Source organism: Colias philodice, chromosome 19 (assembly GCF_061535455.1).
Source record: "Colias philodice isolate Cphi_HAF_F1 chromosome 19, ilColPhil1 Martin Lab GWU primary, whole genome shotgun sequence".
Lineage (NCBI taxonomy): Eukaryota > Metazoa > Arthropoda > Insecta > Lepidoptera > Pieridae > Colias > Colias philodice.
Window position 1 is genome coordinate 2,450,836 of NC_143104.1, and position 17,529 is coordinate 2,468,364.

Below are 17,529 nucleotides of genomic sequence, written 5' to 3' on the forward strand. Positions count from 1 at the left end.
TTGACACTATTCCTGACCGTGACTGTGACTACTCTCTCAAACATTTATTTATTTAAGGGTATCTTCAAGAGAAAACAAATTTATTCACTTAAAAATATACCTACTTCTGTAGAAAAAGTTCAATGTAGTTGCTCTACGTTCTAAAATCAGATATGTATATGGAAAATTGATGGTATATTTACATTATTTCAAATATCGAGTTCGGCTATGATTGATATATTTTAAACAATAATTGTTAAAAAAGAGACATAAATAAGTATTAAAGATTTTTTTTTATTTATAAAAATGTTACCTAGAGCAATTATGTATTCTTCATAGAAAGTCTAGAAATTATTTCAAAGTTCCTAATTGATTAGCGACACACGCATACCTTAAATTTGAAACAGATTAAAAACCCTTCCACATCCGATCTAACGTTCTGAAACAGGTTTCCAAAGATAACATAAGATCCTTGTACAAGGTCAGAAGGCCGATTATTTCCGGTTCATCTTGGGCAGTTTGAGAATTTGAAGAATGTTGAAACACGTAATTGTTATGTGAATTTGCTAACAGAATTCATATTATAGTTGGAACATTTTATGTATCTCAAAGAGGTTATTATATTAAAGAGTTTTTATTTATATTATTTATCTATTTGCGTAGATGTGCTCTATAACTTCAATTAAGACTAGCAAATCCTGAATTAAGTTCTGTCGATAAATTTAAAATGGAAGATTTTTTTAGCTTATGCATAAGCATGTTAAAAAATCGTTTTATTGTAAACTTGAATATTATCATTTATTTTCATAAAGTGGAGCATAATACAAGTGTAATAATAAAAATATAAAGTAGAACGGCGGATTTTTACTGAAAAGAGAAATCAGTACACAGCTACAGATTTTACTTCGAGGACATAATATTATAAGTTGATATAGTTACGGCACTCAACCTCATATGTATTGTACATAATATTAAAGCTTTTCAACTCAAAAAAAAGTTTCTTTATCAAAAATTCAAAATTGGACTAATATACAGTATTTTTTTTTACACATGTAAAACGTTTATTATTCAACCTACAAATTTTCAAAAATCATGTTTTTAAAATATGTACCTAAGCGCCTATGCAGTTTATAGATAGAAGTTTTAATGGGGTAAACTTGTTTCTTTAACCTTTTCTTGAAGTCGGTAAATTAAAATCAAAATACCATACCGAATTCCAACACTGATACCACAGACTAATAATAATATACTACGTATACAACTGATACATAACTTTTAAACGTATTAAAAATTCCGTCCTGTCTAATAAATTATGTTTCTGGCTATCTTAATATCGTTTAGATATTTTAAAGGTTATATTTTTAGTTGTTTATTATGCAATAATAAAATGTTAAATTTCAAACATTACATAGCTTTCCCATGAAAATTGTAAAGCTTGTAAAGCTATAAATAGATACCTATTGTAGATTGTAGTACTTAGTTTAATTGTATTTAAATGTTCTAAATGAACAGTTAAATAATAGCATTGAAATACAGATAATAAATTACATCTAGTTTACGAAATGACGTCCATAAATTATCTTCAAGAATGAGCGAGCATTTTACTCGCTGGTAACCCCATTGCAAGTTTGACCTAAATATGGCGTATTTTGTAACAGTTGTTTACATTTTCTGCGATAAGGAAGTGTTACTTTCATATTGCATTACAAGTTGCTTCCTATGGGTGCCGAATGTTAACATCCGTTAAAGAAACTGTTACGAATAAAATTTATTGAATATTATGTATGATTCCAAAACATTATTAGGTATATTTCTTAACGTACTAGTAGCTTTCCGCTCGCGGCTTCGCCCGTGTTTTCAAAGAAAAATCCGCATAGTTCCCGTTCCCGTGGCGTTTACGGGGTAAAACCTATCCTATGTGTTAATCCAAGTTACCCTCTATATGTGTGCTAAACTTCATTGTAATCGGTTCAGTAATATTTGCGTGAAAGAGTAACAAACACACACACACACACATCCTCACAAACTTTCGCATTTATAATATTCAGTAGGATAGGATAGGATAGTTGAACAAAAGCATAGTAACGAAAATATAGGTATCTACCCATCTTCAAAAATAGATAGGTACTTTGGTTTTTTTAGGATATTATCTGCTTTTTTTATGAATTTTTGATAGTCTAGACAATATTCTTATAATAAATATTCAAACAGTAAGCACCAAAGATTTAGCTGACCAATTTACTAAAATGTACAATGTATCGTGATTTTTAAGTTTAAACACGTATTTCATCTAAATACATATATGCATTCCACAGAGGCAAAAACCAGATAAGTGCATTCACCTTGCTAGACTTATGTAAGAATTATAGATAGGTTTCTAGTTTTTATTAATATTCTTGTTTGTATGGAATATCCTCGCGAATAAAAAGTGCCCAGTAGTTTTTATTACGCTGTTTTAAATTCCAGTCGGGTTTATTTAAAGATTTTTATTTCTCACGGTTACTTATTCTTTACAGACAGACAGACAATTAGTATTTTTCTTTATGTCATAGGACAATAATTCTTAATTTACTTATTAACACCAAAATGTGTATCTAAACCAGTGTAATACCAAAAATGCTCAAAGTAATTTCTTTGTATCCTATTAGCTTTCCGCCCTCGGCTTCGCTCGCTTTGTTTTAAACCTAATACCTAAATTATATACTAAAACCTTCCACTTGAATCACTCTATCTATTAAAAAAAACTGCATCAAAATCGGTTGCGTAGTTTTAAAGATTTAAGCAGACATAGGGAAAGCGATTTGTTTTATAGGTACTAATCTATGTAGTGATTTCATATTATTATCATTGAAACATATATGTATTAAGTACCTTTACATGTAAATTAACCTTAAGACGATACACAAAAAAAAATCCACTGCTTGGCGGGCGGAGTCTAATAGCTCGCTATCGCGAACGCGGGTGTGCGCGAAGTCATTCTTGCATACTCGCCGCGCTGCCGCTGGCCGACTCGGGACAAACATGTATGGAGTCGTCGTACAGTTATAATATTGTTATACATATATTTAATTGTTGATTTATTGGTTTTATTTTCTTGCTTATAAACACAAAATTATCTTCTTTTTAACAACTACTTAGACATTATTAATAATTATTAATTATTATTATTTCTTAATGTTTACTTTATTACAAAATAATACAGGTTATAAATAATCTTTAAAATAACAAAAAATATTGTAACTCTGAAAAAATGACATTCCGTCGGCGGCGCTCGAGTCGTTCGGACGTCTGCATAGTGACCTTACGTTTCCAACTTCAATTGCACAGACTAACTTTGCCGCAGAGACTATTATAATCAAATAATATGGATAAATTGAAAGCAAATAAAGATTCGACGAACGCATCTCCAAATACTTTTATTACTCAAAGGAAGAAGACATCTTCAACGGATGAAATGAAGGAACTGTTTAAGTGTTTTAAAGACGAAATAAGTTCTATGTTAAATAGTTGGAAAAATGAAATTATTGAGAAATTAGTTCAAGACGTGAAAACCCTTAAACACGACGTTAAAGAGATGCAAAAAATAAACTTGGATCTGGAAAAATCTATTGAATTTTTATCAAACACCATTAATGATAGAAATAAAAAGTTAGAAATTCTTGAAAAAGAAAATCAAGCAAACCAGCAGTGCCTAGAAGTTCTCGAAAATCAAATGTATAACCTGCAACAGAAACAACGAGCGAACATATTAGAAATCCGGAATTTACCTAAAAAGGAAAATGAAGACCTAAAATACATTTTTGGAAGACTATGCGAAACTATAAGGATGCCAATAGAAGATTCGCAACTTATCAACATATCTCGAAACCCAGGACCCGCCAGCAGTGTCAAACCCGTATCAGTTGAATTAAAAAACTCCGAGCTCAAATATCGTCTCATCAAAGCAGTGAAATCATATAACGAGAAAAACAAACAGGCGCGCTTGAACTCTTGTGATCTCGGTATCGCTAGCCCAAAAGTGATAGTGTACGTCTCAGAATGTTACCCCGATAAAACAAAAAAGTTGTTTTTTCTTGCGCGTCAATTATGTAAAACCATCAATTATAAATATTGTTGGGTTGCTAATAATCGTGTCTATATTAGAAAAACTGACGGAAGCCCGCACGTACACCTCCATAGTGATATACAAATTAAAAACTATAAACCAATATAGAATAGTGCTTACATATTGTGAATTATCAATTAGGTATTGTATAACTAATTTTGCTATAAAACATGTCCAGAAATTCTATTATTATTGTATACTTATATTTATAATTATTTATTTATTAATAATAATAATCATTCACTTATCTACAAACATAAACAATCACACCAATTGCATTACACAAACATTTCACGCTTGGCCAGGTTTTCTCTGCCGCATTCACTACTCTGTAAAATGTTTTGCATCAACCCTCATACGTTTTAATTTTTATTACTTTTTCATAACTCCATCTTATTATATTGCTATATTTTTACGTAATAAATGTGAGTTTATATATTCGTTAGTGGAAGAAATAAAAGTGCATCAATTTACGTTTGTAACAATAATAATTAAATATAGATATCCTAACAGCTTACAGAGTTGCGAACATACACAAAAATACAATTTAATTCTTACACCAACCGTTAACGTCTTAATCCTTGAGATTTTTAATATTTCTTTACATTCGATTCAAATGTAATAAACACTGATTTAGATTCTATAAACACAAGTGGTTCCTTTTCGTGCTCTCCAGAAAGTGTGCAGAAGAATTTACAAGTGCAGATGGAACATAAAGGTATGGCTATTTTATCTCAAAACATACGTAACGTTCATTGTAACTTTGATGGGTTATTAGTTTTGCTACAGCGTATTAAAATGCAAATGGATATAATTATATTAACCGAGGGATGGCTATCACAATTTGACAATTATCCTTCTATGGATGGTTACTGTTTTTCAGCTTCGAAATGTAACTATAATAAAAATGATGGGGTCATTGTTTACTATAAGTCAAGTATAAAAAATGTTTTAACTACAGAAAGAAATCTATGCAATGGTACGTGCATACAACTTACTATTTCATCAAATTGCGTAATTCTAGCAATATACCGGCCCCCTTGTTTCTCGAATATTGACCCGTTCTTAATTAGTCTTAAAAATATTTTGATATCGGTCAGTTCTTTCACAAATATAATTTTAATGGGTGATATTAATATTAATATTACTGAACATAGCTGCGACCCAAAAGCTATGGAATATCTTAACTTGTGCGCATTTTTTGGTCTATATCCAGCACATACCTTGCCCACTAGGGGGAATAATTGTCTCGACCATGTTATGATGAAAACTAATTATGTATCAAACACAGCTGTGCTGCTCTCCGAAGTGACTGACCACTACCCAGTGCTACTTTTCCTCAAAGTTAATTTAAATTTTCAAGTGAGAACTGTAAAAAGTACTTGTTATCAAAGCGTTTCAAATAATCTAAAGGAATTTGATTGGGGTAAAATTGAACATATATGCGATCCTAACCAGGCTGTGTCGTACTTGATGGAGGTAATAAGTAGCTCTGTACTTAATAATACATTGTTACGATACCTTCCACATTCAAAACGTATCTTTAAACCTTGGATTACACCAGGCTTATTAAAATGTATTCGTAAACGTGATCGTATGCACAAAAAATGTAAAAAGTACCCAGATAATATTATTCTTTCGGCAGATTATAAAAAATATAGAAATATTTGCAACAATACCTTAAAAAAACTAAAACGTGCTTACGAACGTTCAGAAATCGAAAAACACTCACATAATCCCAAGCTATTATGGAAATGCATTAAACGTTTTTGTTATTTAGAACAAAGCAGAGTAGAAGCCACCGAGTTGATATCAACCGACTCTCAAACGTATCGATCAATTAACATGGTTAATGATTATTTCTCTTGTGTAGGTAAAAGTTTAGCTTGTGAAATCTTACTTAAATTAAATAGCACAGAAAGCGAATTGGCCAGATCTTGCACACTTTTAGAGAATAGTATAAATTCTTTCCATCTAATGCCCACCGATAATAATGAAATTACCAATATCATCAAGAATCTGAACAATGACTGCGCTACAGGGTTCGACAACATTCCTTCACGTGTGATTAAAGATAACATAGACTTATTAATTCAACCATTAACGCGAGTTTTTAACCGGTGTCTTGAAGAAGGTGTATTTCCTTGCGATTTTAAACATGCTATCGTTCGTCCAATCTTTAAAAGCGGAGATAAGTCTTTAGTCAATAACTATCGACCTATAGCAATTCTACCAATCCTATCGAAAATATTAGAACGCATTATAAACAATAGATTGATCAGCTACTTAAATTCGCAAAATTTTTTATCTGCAAATCAGTATGGTTTTCGTAGAAATTTGTCCACCAGCCATGCAGTTGAAGCATTAACTAATTTCGTTAACCTGAATAATGATTGTGGAAATAAATGTGTAGGTATTTTCCTCGATCTAGCCAAGGCGTTTGATACGGTTTCAGTACCAATCCTCCTCTCTAAACTTGAACGCCTTGGTGTTCGGGGAGACACCTTTAATTTATTTAGATCCTATCTGACAGGGCGCAAACAAACGGTCAAAATTAATTCTACCCTCAGTAACGTACAAGAAATAGAATACGGAGTGCCGCAGGGCAGTATTTTGGGCCCCACCCTGTTTTTAATATATATCAACGATCTCTGTTCCCTCAACATCCCTAACTGCCAAATAATCACTTATGCTGACGATACAGTCCTGCTCATAAAGGGCCGTTCATGGGACTTGGTCCAGAGGAGCGCAGAATACGCGCTAAATGCCGTAATTTCATGGCTGGACAAAAATCTGCTGACGTTGAATTACAGCAAGACGAAATATGTCACCTTTTCCACGACCACTAAAACACAGCCGGATGTCGATTTCACAATTAAGGCTCATAGATGCGCTTCTCTGGATCAATGCTCATGTGCAGCATTGGAGCGAGTAGCACAAATAAAATATCTAGGTGTAACGATAGACAACCACCTCAGGTGGGACCATCACATTAAGTCTCTCGCAGGTAGGATCAGAAAACTTGGTAAGGTCTTTAAAACAATAAGACACCTTGGCGACTATCCCTTTCAAATGAGAATATATAAGGCTTTGGGGGAATCTGTCATTCGATACTGTATACTCGCATGGGGTGGAGCTGCAAAAACGCGTCTAATATGTCTCGAAAGAGCTCAGCGTATGCTCTTAAAAATTATTACTTTCAAACCTTTTCTGTTCCCTACCTTCGACCTATATCAAGAATTTAAAGTTCTCACAGTGCGACAACTATTCTTTCATAGCCTTATTTTAAAACAGCATAGTTTCCCCAGAGATAATAGTGACTTAACCCTGGCTTCAAAGCGTAAAAAGAATAAAGTTTTTATTATTCCTAGAACTAATCTTAAAAAAAGCAGAAATCATATAAATTTCTTGGGCCCCGCCTTATATAATTTTGCTAATAAGGAGTTTAAAATATCTAATCTATCTAATTACAAACTTCGAACAGTATCACACGACTGGTTTCAAGGATTAAGCTATGATGACACTGAAAAAATTTTGTATGATATCCTCTAAAAATCACACAAACACACACATACATACGCACACACACGTACACGCAAGCGCATACAAACTCACTCACACACACAGACACACATACTCACATAATTAGATAACTTGTAAGAAACCATTTTATAATGAATATCTTTATATATTATATTATATGTACCTATATTAATCTTATTTATTTATATATTTATTTATTTTTAAAGTTAAGGCTAACTAAGTTTGAAGATTGTACCTACATAAAAATTTCTGTCTCTAAATATTATGTACTGTTAAAATCATATTGTTAAAAAATATGCTAAGCCGACGGAGGTCACTGGTTGACCCCGCACAGGTTTTTCCTAGTGGGTTAACCAGGGATTTACTACAATTTATATGAGGTGTAAAAAATTGTGAAACAAATAAATAAATTTGAAATTTGAAATTTAATTTATGAAATGGTACCTAATTACGCGGACTACTGAATTGATTTAGATAGAATTTGATGCTGACGTAGATATTACATCATGCCCAGAAATGAAAGGTACTATTTCTGAAAGAAGTTATAAACCCTAATTATTCTCAGTCAAAGTCAAGAGTGGAAGATATCGCTAATACAGTAAAACTGATGCGAAACTTTGGATGTTAATTTGTATATTTTTTTGTTAGTTGTTACTTAATCACGTCAAGACTACATTACCAATTTTGATAAAATATAGCTAATTGCCTGGATTTACACATAGGATACTTTTTATCCGAACTGAACACTTCTGTGGGATAAAACAGGATTCACGATATAACCTAATTCCACGCGGGCAAAGCCGCGGTCGGAATGATATTTTTTTAAATAAAAAAATTGTTTAAAAAAAAACACAAAATATATTGACGCTCGTATTTATTTTTTGCACTCTATTATAATTGTAATTATTCATTACAAATAATCAAAATAAAATAGCCAGAACAAAGTTAGGCCCTGGTAGGATAGGTAGGCAGGTACAGCAATGTGAGACGAACACTGGCTTATTTATACCAATAATAATGTATTATAAACATTAAATTAAGTTTACTTTCTAACAACAAAAATACATAATATTAGCTAATGTGAAAACGAATCAACCAATCATCCCACAACAATGAAATGTGCACACAAATATTCATCCAAATCGGTTCATGTGATTAGGAGGAGTGACTGCAGCGCCATCCTCCGGGCCCAATTGTGTTTCCAGATCACCCAGGAACTCAATTTAATATACTTACACAAAATTTTTCGAAATGAAAACTCGCATTACTATGTAAATATGAATATAAACCTGTTTTAGTACTAAGCAATTTCCCGCACAGGTGTAGTAAGTATAAATGAAATAAATATCAACATCAAATTCTTTATACAACATACTTATCTACCACCTACTAAGAAATTCTTGAAATTTTTTCGTATTTTTTTAAAATATAATACTACTCCAACGAGCTCCTGTTCCATAATTCCATATTACGTCCACCATACTTCCACTAAGTTCACCATGATTTTTTATTTCTTTGCACTTTGTTGCTTTTTGCTAAAAATGGAATCATGCGATAAAACCAGTAGAGCGTTGATAACATACATTTTTGACTGAATAAAGGTACTTACGAAGGAGTGGGTTCACATTGTGAACAATCAGTGGGTTTATTTTACTTCTGGATTCCGGATTTCTGAAAAGATTATTTATGCTATAAATGAAAAAATCTTACACATTCGTTATGTACTTAAAACAGGGGTACATATCAAACATCGTCTATAATACAATTATCATCAAATTTAAAATAAAACCAACTTACTTCATTAATTTGTTCCAATTGTAAGCATGCTTTTTCCTCCAACCTTTATGTTTCTTCTTCTTATTTTCTTTATTGTCCCCATTTGTCTCATTTTGTCTTATCGTGTTGTCACCCTTTTTTACGATTGCGCAAGCGACACAAGTTCCCCGTGTGACGGCCGTAGCGGGAATGACTCGTGCAGCGATCGGGGTGGGAAGGTACAGGGCGGCTCTCGCTATATTGGCTGGTCAGGCGCTAATTTCAAGTATTTCTTGTTTATTTCAAAACCATCGCATATTTCAAAATTCTAACACGGTAGACGTATAGGTTGTACATTTTATAGTTAATATCCAAAAAGTCGTAACTTTAGGTTTGTTATTTTGAAGATGCCAGAGATTAAAAAAAAATAACAATGAGAACTTTGTATTTTTTTTCTATCGAGAAAATATCATGGAATCATGTTTCTAAAACGGTAGACGTATTGTGTTACTATTGAACTTTCTTGTCAAGAATTTTCATCACGACAACTTTAATAATATAAAAATTACGAAGGTTTAAAAAGGGCCGTAAATGTTAGAAAAATTAATTCATCACCTTAACAGTTCCGATCCCTTCACTATATGATAAACCAGTATATTTAATTATGCACAACCTTTCAACAATATGATCATTATAATTTTAAATTACGTATGACGGAAAATTTAAAAGTAGGTAAATAATTTACATTATTTCATCACGAATCATATAATCATAGGAATGAGAGATCAATATTATAATAAAACATAATAAGAGTATTTTTTTTTACAATAGGTACTTTTATTTTTAATAATTGTCGGTTGTATTTAAGATGTCTACCATGTCTACAGTTTCAAAAAGTCACTAGTAGAAGATGATTTTTTTTTCAATTAGGTAAGTAAGTACCTAGTTACTTAGTAAAATAAAATTTAAATCAAATTTGAAACTATACCTACAACTGAAAATACATTTAATTTCTTACCTATCGCTGAAATTTGTGAAATTTCTTTATGACCATTATTTTTCAAAAAATAATTTATTATATGCAACTTTACAGAAATACGTCTAATCACGCGTGGTAGAGATAAGAAAGAGATGGCGCGTAACGGAATAATGTCACGCGTTACGAAAAAATGTTACACTATTTTTTTTCCAACCCCGATAAAGAAGTTCACTTCAAAAAGTTCTATTCATTGAGAAATGTAGGTACCAATCACGCACAATCCTATCGGCTATCGCCTATCTTTCTAATGCATTCCCTTGCTTTAAATCGAGTCATGATGCAGCAAATTAGGTCGATTCGGTTTTAAGATATTTATAGATGAATACAATATAGAGAACAATATTAAATGATGTTTGATAATTTTTTAATATAATATAATACATTTATTCATACTCTTTGGATTTAAAATTATTCCTGGCTGAATACCTACATACATTTTTTTTTATAATGAAGAAAAGGAACATTCTTAAAAAAATCCACTAAACGATTTGGCATGCAGACGCACTTCAGACGCAATAAAAATTATCAGATATTCTTTTGATTGTTCGTATTTAAAGTCACAAAACAAAAATCTGTCCGTCTGTCACTTGCAAAGTCGAGTGGAAGTGTCAAATATTTGTCACGGGATTAAAACGAAAGTAAGTACTGTATCACTTTTGATGAAGTGTGACGTGAGTTGTGAAGGGTCCCTTTAAGTTCGTCTCATTGCTTTTAGGTTGAAGTATGCAGGTACAAAACTTTTGGTACATTTTAGCAAGATTGTTTATAAATGGCATAGGCAGCAATATCATTTATTCATTTGTTTTAAATAAAGTTTAATTTTACTGCAAATTGTGTTAATTTATATGTAATTAATCATCTGTTAATTGAAATAAATAAATTTTAATTCCAAGAAGAGCACGCGCTCACTTTGATTTGCATTTTCCAGAAAAATTGTACCTCTTTACTGTCAACAATAAAAAGCAATATAAATATAAGTCTCCATCGGTTTGCGCTTGGTTTGCGCTATTCTCTTGAATTCAATTAAAATTTTACTTCATCTAAATTTTGCACAATATCTACCAATTTCTTTCCCACATTCTCTTGAAATCGCAAGCCAAACCTAGGATACCTAAATTTTATATACTGCACGCAGTCAAGGCATACGAGTGAACCTAAACACTAACCGTGATCTAGTGCATCCATCGCTATGCGGTCACAAATACCTAAACAGCTCGCGGAAGTCTAGAACTCAAGACTACCAGTACATACCTATTAGCTATACCTATATAAGCCTCCGGTTCTGCTCAATACAAGTTTTTATCTGTATTTATAGTAACGGGAATCTATCTAGAGGAAGTTTAGTATTAATTGATTTGAGGATCATTAATATAAAATTACACATAATCCATACTAATATTATAAATGCGAAAGTAACTCTGTCTGTCTGTCTGTCTGTTACTCAATCACGCCTAAACTACTGAACCAATTTTCATGAAATTTGGTATGGAGATATTTTGATACCCGAGAAAGGACATAGGCTACTTTATATCCCGGGAAAATGACGCAATCCCGGAAATCCCACGGGAACGGAAATTATGCGGGTTTTTCTTTGACTGCGCGGCGAAGCCGCGGGCGGAAAGCTAGTATTGAATAAAATTTTAAAGTTAAAAAGTTTAAATATCATAGACTACTGAAATCAGATTTGAATATAAATATAGAGTCAATTGGAATTAATAAAAATATTAAAATAGTGTGACCACGCTCGCTGTAAAGTGTTCGAAATATAATAATGTCAATTTTACTAAATCTCGTTTTAATCCGACTCAATATAAGGTTTTCAAATTGTGATATCATATAAAAAATTCTAAAAAGTATAAGTAGTAAGGTGTAGTGTTTGTGTTTAATTTTATCTACTCGCGTAAAATTAAACGCAAAATATAAAGTATGTAAAGATTGCTTTGAATTCGTTTTTTATCCAACAGTCTTAATTATAAAATCCCTATCCCTGCAATCAAAACTTTCACAAAAGGTACAACTTCCGACACAGTTTTTTTGTAATCTTATCAAAATAAAAGAACTAAGAAACTCTACCGGATGGGCTCTACTTCGGTAGCAGTAATTATCCATTCAAATTTTACCTTCCTACGACTCAATTTATAAAACAAATCTTTCAAAGCAATCCACATGCAACAGCAAATGTTACGCTAATAATTATAAATGATAACAGAACAATAAAATAGCGCGTGCGAGCGAATTATTATTAACCGTTGAACGCGGAACATTTTTTTCACCCGCCATTCACAAATAACCGACACTGGAGACCGTTAACACCTGCCTACTGCCTACCTAGTCACACAGGCCACAAGCTATATGATAAAGATGCAAAGATAAAACTGAATATAATATTCGATTAGAAACCAGAAATTTGAATTCGGAATTCTGATACGTTCATAAATCATCGAATCTAGCACACAGTTATGATTCTCGAAATTAAAATCAAAATACCTTACAGTTACGCGTTTGCGATAACCTGAATTAAGCTTTAGAGATAAAGCGTATCCCAACTTAAATATTTAAATTATGCCGTAAGCACACGTATCTTTTATCCTAACGTACTGGAACGTAATCTGCGCGACCGGTTTCAAGGTATTCTTAACGGAAACGAGCTGAAAATACAAGAAATTGATTGATTCGCTCACCGGCCGTTCGGCGCTGACGGGGAGTGGACCAGCTTCACCGCGAATAGGAACTGTATCGCACACACCAAGAGACAGCAAAGGTTCAACGATAATGTCAGAGCACACAGAGCTAATGTCACTTCGTACACTACGGCAAATTCCTCCGGCGCAGTCGTCGCGGGCGCCGATATTTTGAGCAAAAACAGCAGAGCCAACAACGCGAGCAGCAAGCTGATCAGACACAGCAACGCTAGAGAGGTCAGCGCTTCTTCTGTGGCTGCTCTATTGCTGCGACTTCTAGGCTGCCTAGATGTTGGCGCTCCCGTCGCATTGCCGTTGGCAAGTTTCGGCGGGGAAGCAACGGGTATTGGGGCGACCACTGGTATAGGTGCCGCAGTCGGTTGCGCGCCCGGGCTGACGCTGGCGGAGGTGCCTCCGACGGAGTGCTTGGAAGAGTCCAGGGTGGAAACGTTCAGGGGTATGTGGTGGTGCGGCCGCCGCGGCATGTTCTGATAGCGGTGTTCGGCATCGTTAGCCGCCGGCGGCCGCGTCGCATGTTTCAACATAGCGCAGCTCTTACACCGTGGCCCGCCATCCCGCCGACAGGTTTCCCGGCATTCGGGCCGGTTCTGCAATACAACACACGACCGCACAGCACGACGGACGCGATTCAACTGTGGCCGCTACTCGCTAGTCGACGCTCCCCCCTCGGCTCTACCTGCCGTAATAATGTCAATCAAACCGGTGCAGGGTGCATACAATACCAAATACTTGAGTTACCCCAACAATAAACAAAGAATGAAATAAAAACATTACATTGATACAAACAACAGAATAATGATTGTTTGAATAGAGGCGTGCAGAATGTTTGTAAACTGACATTAGAAAGGAATTGCAAAGCCTAAACATTTACGTCATGCGATTTTCAAGATCACATGTTTGTAAACTTGTTTATTGGGTTCCTTAATGTATCTACAACGGTGATTATAGGCGGTATCATTATTGTTCAAATTAATATCAGTTTATACATAATTGCTAATATCATAGATAATCAATAAATTTTGGTTTTAGTATAAAATATTAGTCCCACATTTATCGCAAGTCTGTTTAGTGTAACCCCTCCCCTTGCTTTATCTCTATGGCAAAAAAATATTAAATCGATAATAATTTGATACCGTGTTACCGATAACTGCATGGTGTGTTTTCGATCCAGCAAGAGAATTAATATTTGAACACTCTATCTCTATAAAGTTTTACGCGAATTTTTTACGAATTTATTTTGTTTTTTTATTGATACATTGATATTTTCGACAATAAAGTGTCGAAAATATCAATGTATCAATAAAAAAACAAAGTAAATTCGTTTTTAATACCAAGTCTAGACGACCCGTTTCTTAAAATTTGGAATGAAAAAAAAATGTAGAGCTAATTGTTTTCAGTATGAAAAATTAATTGAACTATACAATTCTTCAGCTGCATACAGGACAATAATATTACAGTGCATTTATATCAAACTAGCGAATGCTCGTTCTCTATATCAAATTATTTTCGTATAAAAAGGCGTAGAGCATGCTTTCGTTGTTCTTAGTGCGTTCGAAACGATTCTTTGCAATATTCTAATACTGAACAACACTGAGAGTTTTCGTTTACACTAAAAGATCACGAAATATTGCTCTTGCTCTATATTCGTTTGATCTAAAATCTAAATGCATCTATTATTTTTGTTGACTCTATATTTACCTTTACCGCAGCTTTATACCACGGACTTACCTGCTATCTACTTTGAACATATACATCGATACTTATAGGAAGGAGTACCATTCTATCCATAGTTTCGAAAACACCGTAAATTTCGACTTTCCCAGCTTCATCAAGTGAATATAATAATAGCTGTTTGCACAGCTTCGCCTTCATAACCTATTCTAGCTGGAACACAAAACAGAGCGAAACGAAACTTTGATGTATTGATTCCCACTCATTATCTCAATTTATTTATCCAATCCCGCTTATTACGCCTATTTATTCATAAATAATTCTTTCTCTCTTTCTTATTTTCGTGAAAACATAACCAAATCTATTCCTCCTTAAATTTTCCCAACTCTGTAGGTACGTTAGCCGTTAGCCATTCATTTAACAGGTGCTATCGGCAGCTCTAAAGCAAACATACATCAAACAAAAACTTAATAAATAAAGGATAGATATAAGTTTATTGTGCAATCGGCCGAGACGCGTGCATCACCTGTATAACAGCTGTTGGTGCCAGGCAAAAAAACGAGCGAGATAGGAATTAAGATTATACGACGATCCTGATGATGCCTGAATATTTATTTAAGTTATAATTCGTTATTGAAAAACTGAAATTTAATATCTATGTAAACAATTGGTTCTTTTTTGTTGTATTATGAAATCAACTTTCGATTTCAGACTACTCTACTCTTTACTTCTCTCTGGTTCTAAGAAAAAACATAACATTATATGTATGAAGGTAATAGGTATGGCGTCAACACCATTTTTGGGTCATAATTTTATGATATGTCATAACCTAAAAATTATATAGCTAAAAATAATACATAAAACGTGAAAATATGTGAAGATTGATGAATGGATGTTTTTCCAGGTTTCCTTACAAGTGAAGCCACATAGTTACATAGTTAATTATAAAACTTTCAGGTAAATTAATGATATTTAAAACGTTAACTAAAATCAATATAAGCCTCAGGAGGTCTCGCTGATAAAATGATATCAATAATATAGTAATTGCCTGTACATAAATTTAATTTACAGCCGGGAATCGAATCCATGTCCTCAGGTAATAAATCTTACACATCATTGAGAGGACGTTGTCCGTACAATATAACGTTGCATAATATACTAAGTGACCATGGTTGAAGAAAATTTGGGATACATGAAAATGTATGTATGTAGAGCCCACAGACATAGATAGACTACGCAAGTACCGCGATCTGTATGAAAACCAAGCGTGTCATATTTTTTGTACTGACCTTGACGCGTTATGACGTCACGAGCGCTTTTTAGTGATGGTAATTTTATTTTACGCTAAATCGATTAGGACGCCACTCGCGCGGATTCTAGTATCGTCCTATCCCATCGAAGTAAATCTAAAGAAATCAGATCAAACTAGATCTATGTCTAAGAGGTAATTAAATAAATGAATCGTAATCGATTACTAAATCGATTCAAGACAGAAAAATGATAATTACCATAGACAGAGGAATGATAAAATAAATTTATAAACCTTTTAATATTCTAACAAGTAAACTAATGTGTTTTAGCTTTTTCTTACATATGCCCATTGAGTTACCGTGTACTACGTACTAGAGAGGCCATCGAAAGAAAGTAATGAAACTGTCAATCAATCTTTATGTCCCGTTGCATCAATCCATTTTTCTTTTATGTTCGGGTTACTTGGAAAACTGAAAAAACAAACATAGTCTAAGCAATAAGGAGTTTTGACAAAAAAAATGTATGCCTTTTTTTCTGAAAAATTGCTCCTTCAAATTATCATTTTTCTGTTCGATTATAAAATCGATTAGAATCGAGAACTGTTGCATCAAATGAACATCACTAACCACAAAATTGGACAGAAAAATGAGAACAGAAAATTCATTGCTTGTTATCATACGACTCGATCTTTACCGTGCCAAGTAAAAGCCGCAATGTATTCCGAATCATTTCGTATGATTTGGTATCCGTGTTTGTCACGATCGTTTTCCACAGATATACTTTATTTGATTTTAAAATAAATAGTGCATATTCTGATTAGAAAATTACTTACCGGTGGAAGGAAACATCTCTGCTAACTCGGCCACTCACAGCTGTGGAGTTTCTACAGTTTATAACGGCGTAATTCGGCATTTTACTTTATTCAGCTTCACGTCTTTCCTTGGCGAACTGCAAGCGCGGACTGAGTGTCGGCCAGCGTCAAGTAAGTTTCATAATCTTAGTTTGGACACGGGAAGTACATACACTCGCTTAGTCTATCTTGATACATGTCTGTGGTAGAGCCCATACATAAATTTTCTTCCTTATTTCCTTTTATTTATCCATATGTATGTATATTTCACAGGCGCAAAATTGTCACCAAATACGATTCATTGAACCTTTTATTCAAACAGATTTTAGTAAATAATTTTATTTGCCGCTAGACTCACTTCAAAATTCAAATGATTGGTTCCGTGCACAATCACATCACGTTACTGACGCTACTAAAATATGTAATTTAATTTCCATGTATAGAAAAGATATAAGAATATAATACTTACCTACGTTTTATCCAAATATAAACCCTTGATTTATAGGATTATACATAAACTAGGTTTCCGCCCACGGCTTCGCTCGCTTTGTAGAAAACTTTACAAATTTTATACTTAAACCACAGACTTAAACCTTCCATAAGAACCACTGTCTTTTAAAAATAACTCCATTAC

General features: G+C 33.4%; 2 protein-coding genes and 1 long non-coding RNA gene across 3 annotated transcripts in view; 1 reads left to right on the forward strand and 2 right to left on the reverse strand.

Annotated features, from left to right (window-relative positions):
- LOC149479807 (uncharacterized) overlaps positions 1-13,935 on the reverse strand; it is a 38,532-nt gene extending 24,597 nt beyond the window's left edge. Inside the window, exon 1 of the mRNA XM_089707420.1 lies at positions 13,103-13,935. Within this exon, the coding sequence (XP_089563546.1) occupies positions 13,103-13,647 (545 nt within the window). The 5' untranslated portion in view covers positions 13,648-13,935. The remainder of the gene's footprint in view (positions 1-13,102) is intronic.
- The window catches only part of LOC149479808 (spermine oxidase-like), a 35,761-nt gene that overhangs the window by 10,552 nt on the left and 7,680 nt on the right, over positions 1-17,529 (forward strand). The window lies entirely within an intron of this gene.
- LOC149479809 (uncharacterized) lies at positions 8,503-9,963 on the reverse strand. Its single transcript, XR_016317135.1, has 3 exons — positions 9,425-9,963; positions 9,237-9,298; positions 8,503-9,162 (listed from the first exon to the last, which is right to left on the reverse strand). It is a non-coding gene; the product is annotated as an uncharacterized LOC149479809 (long non-coding RNA).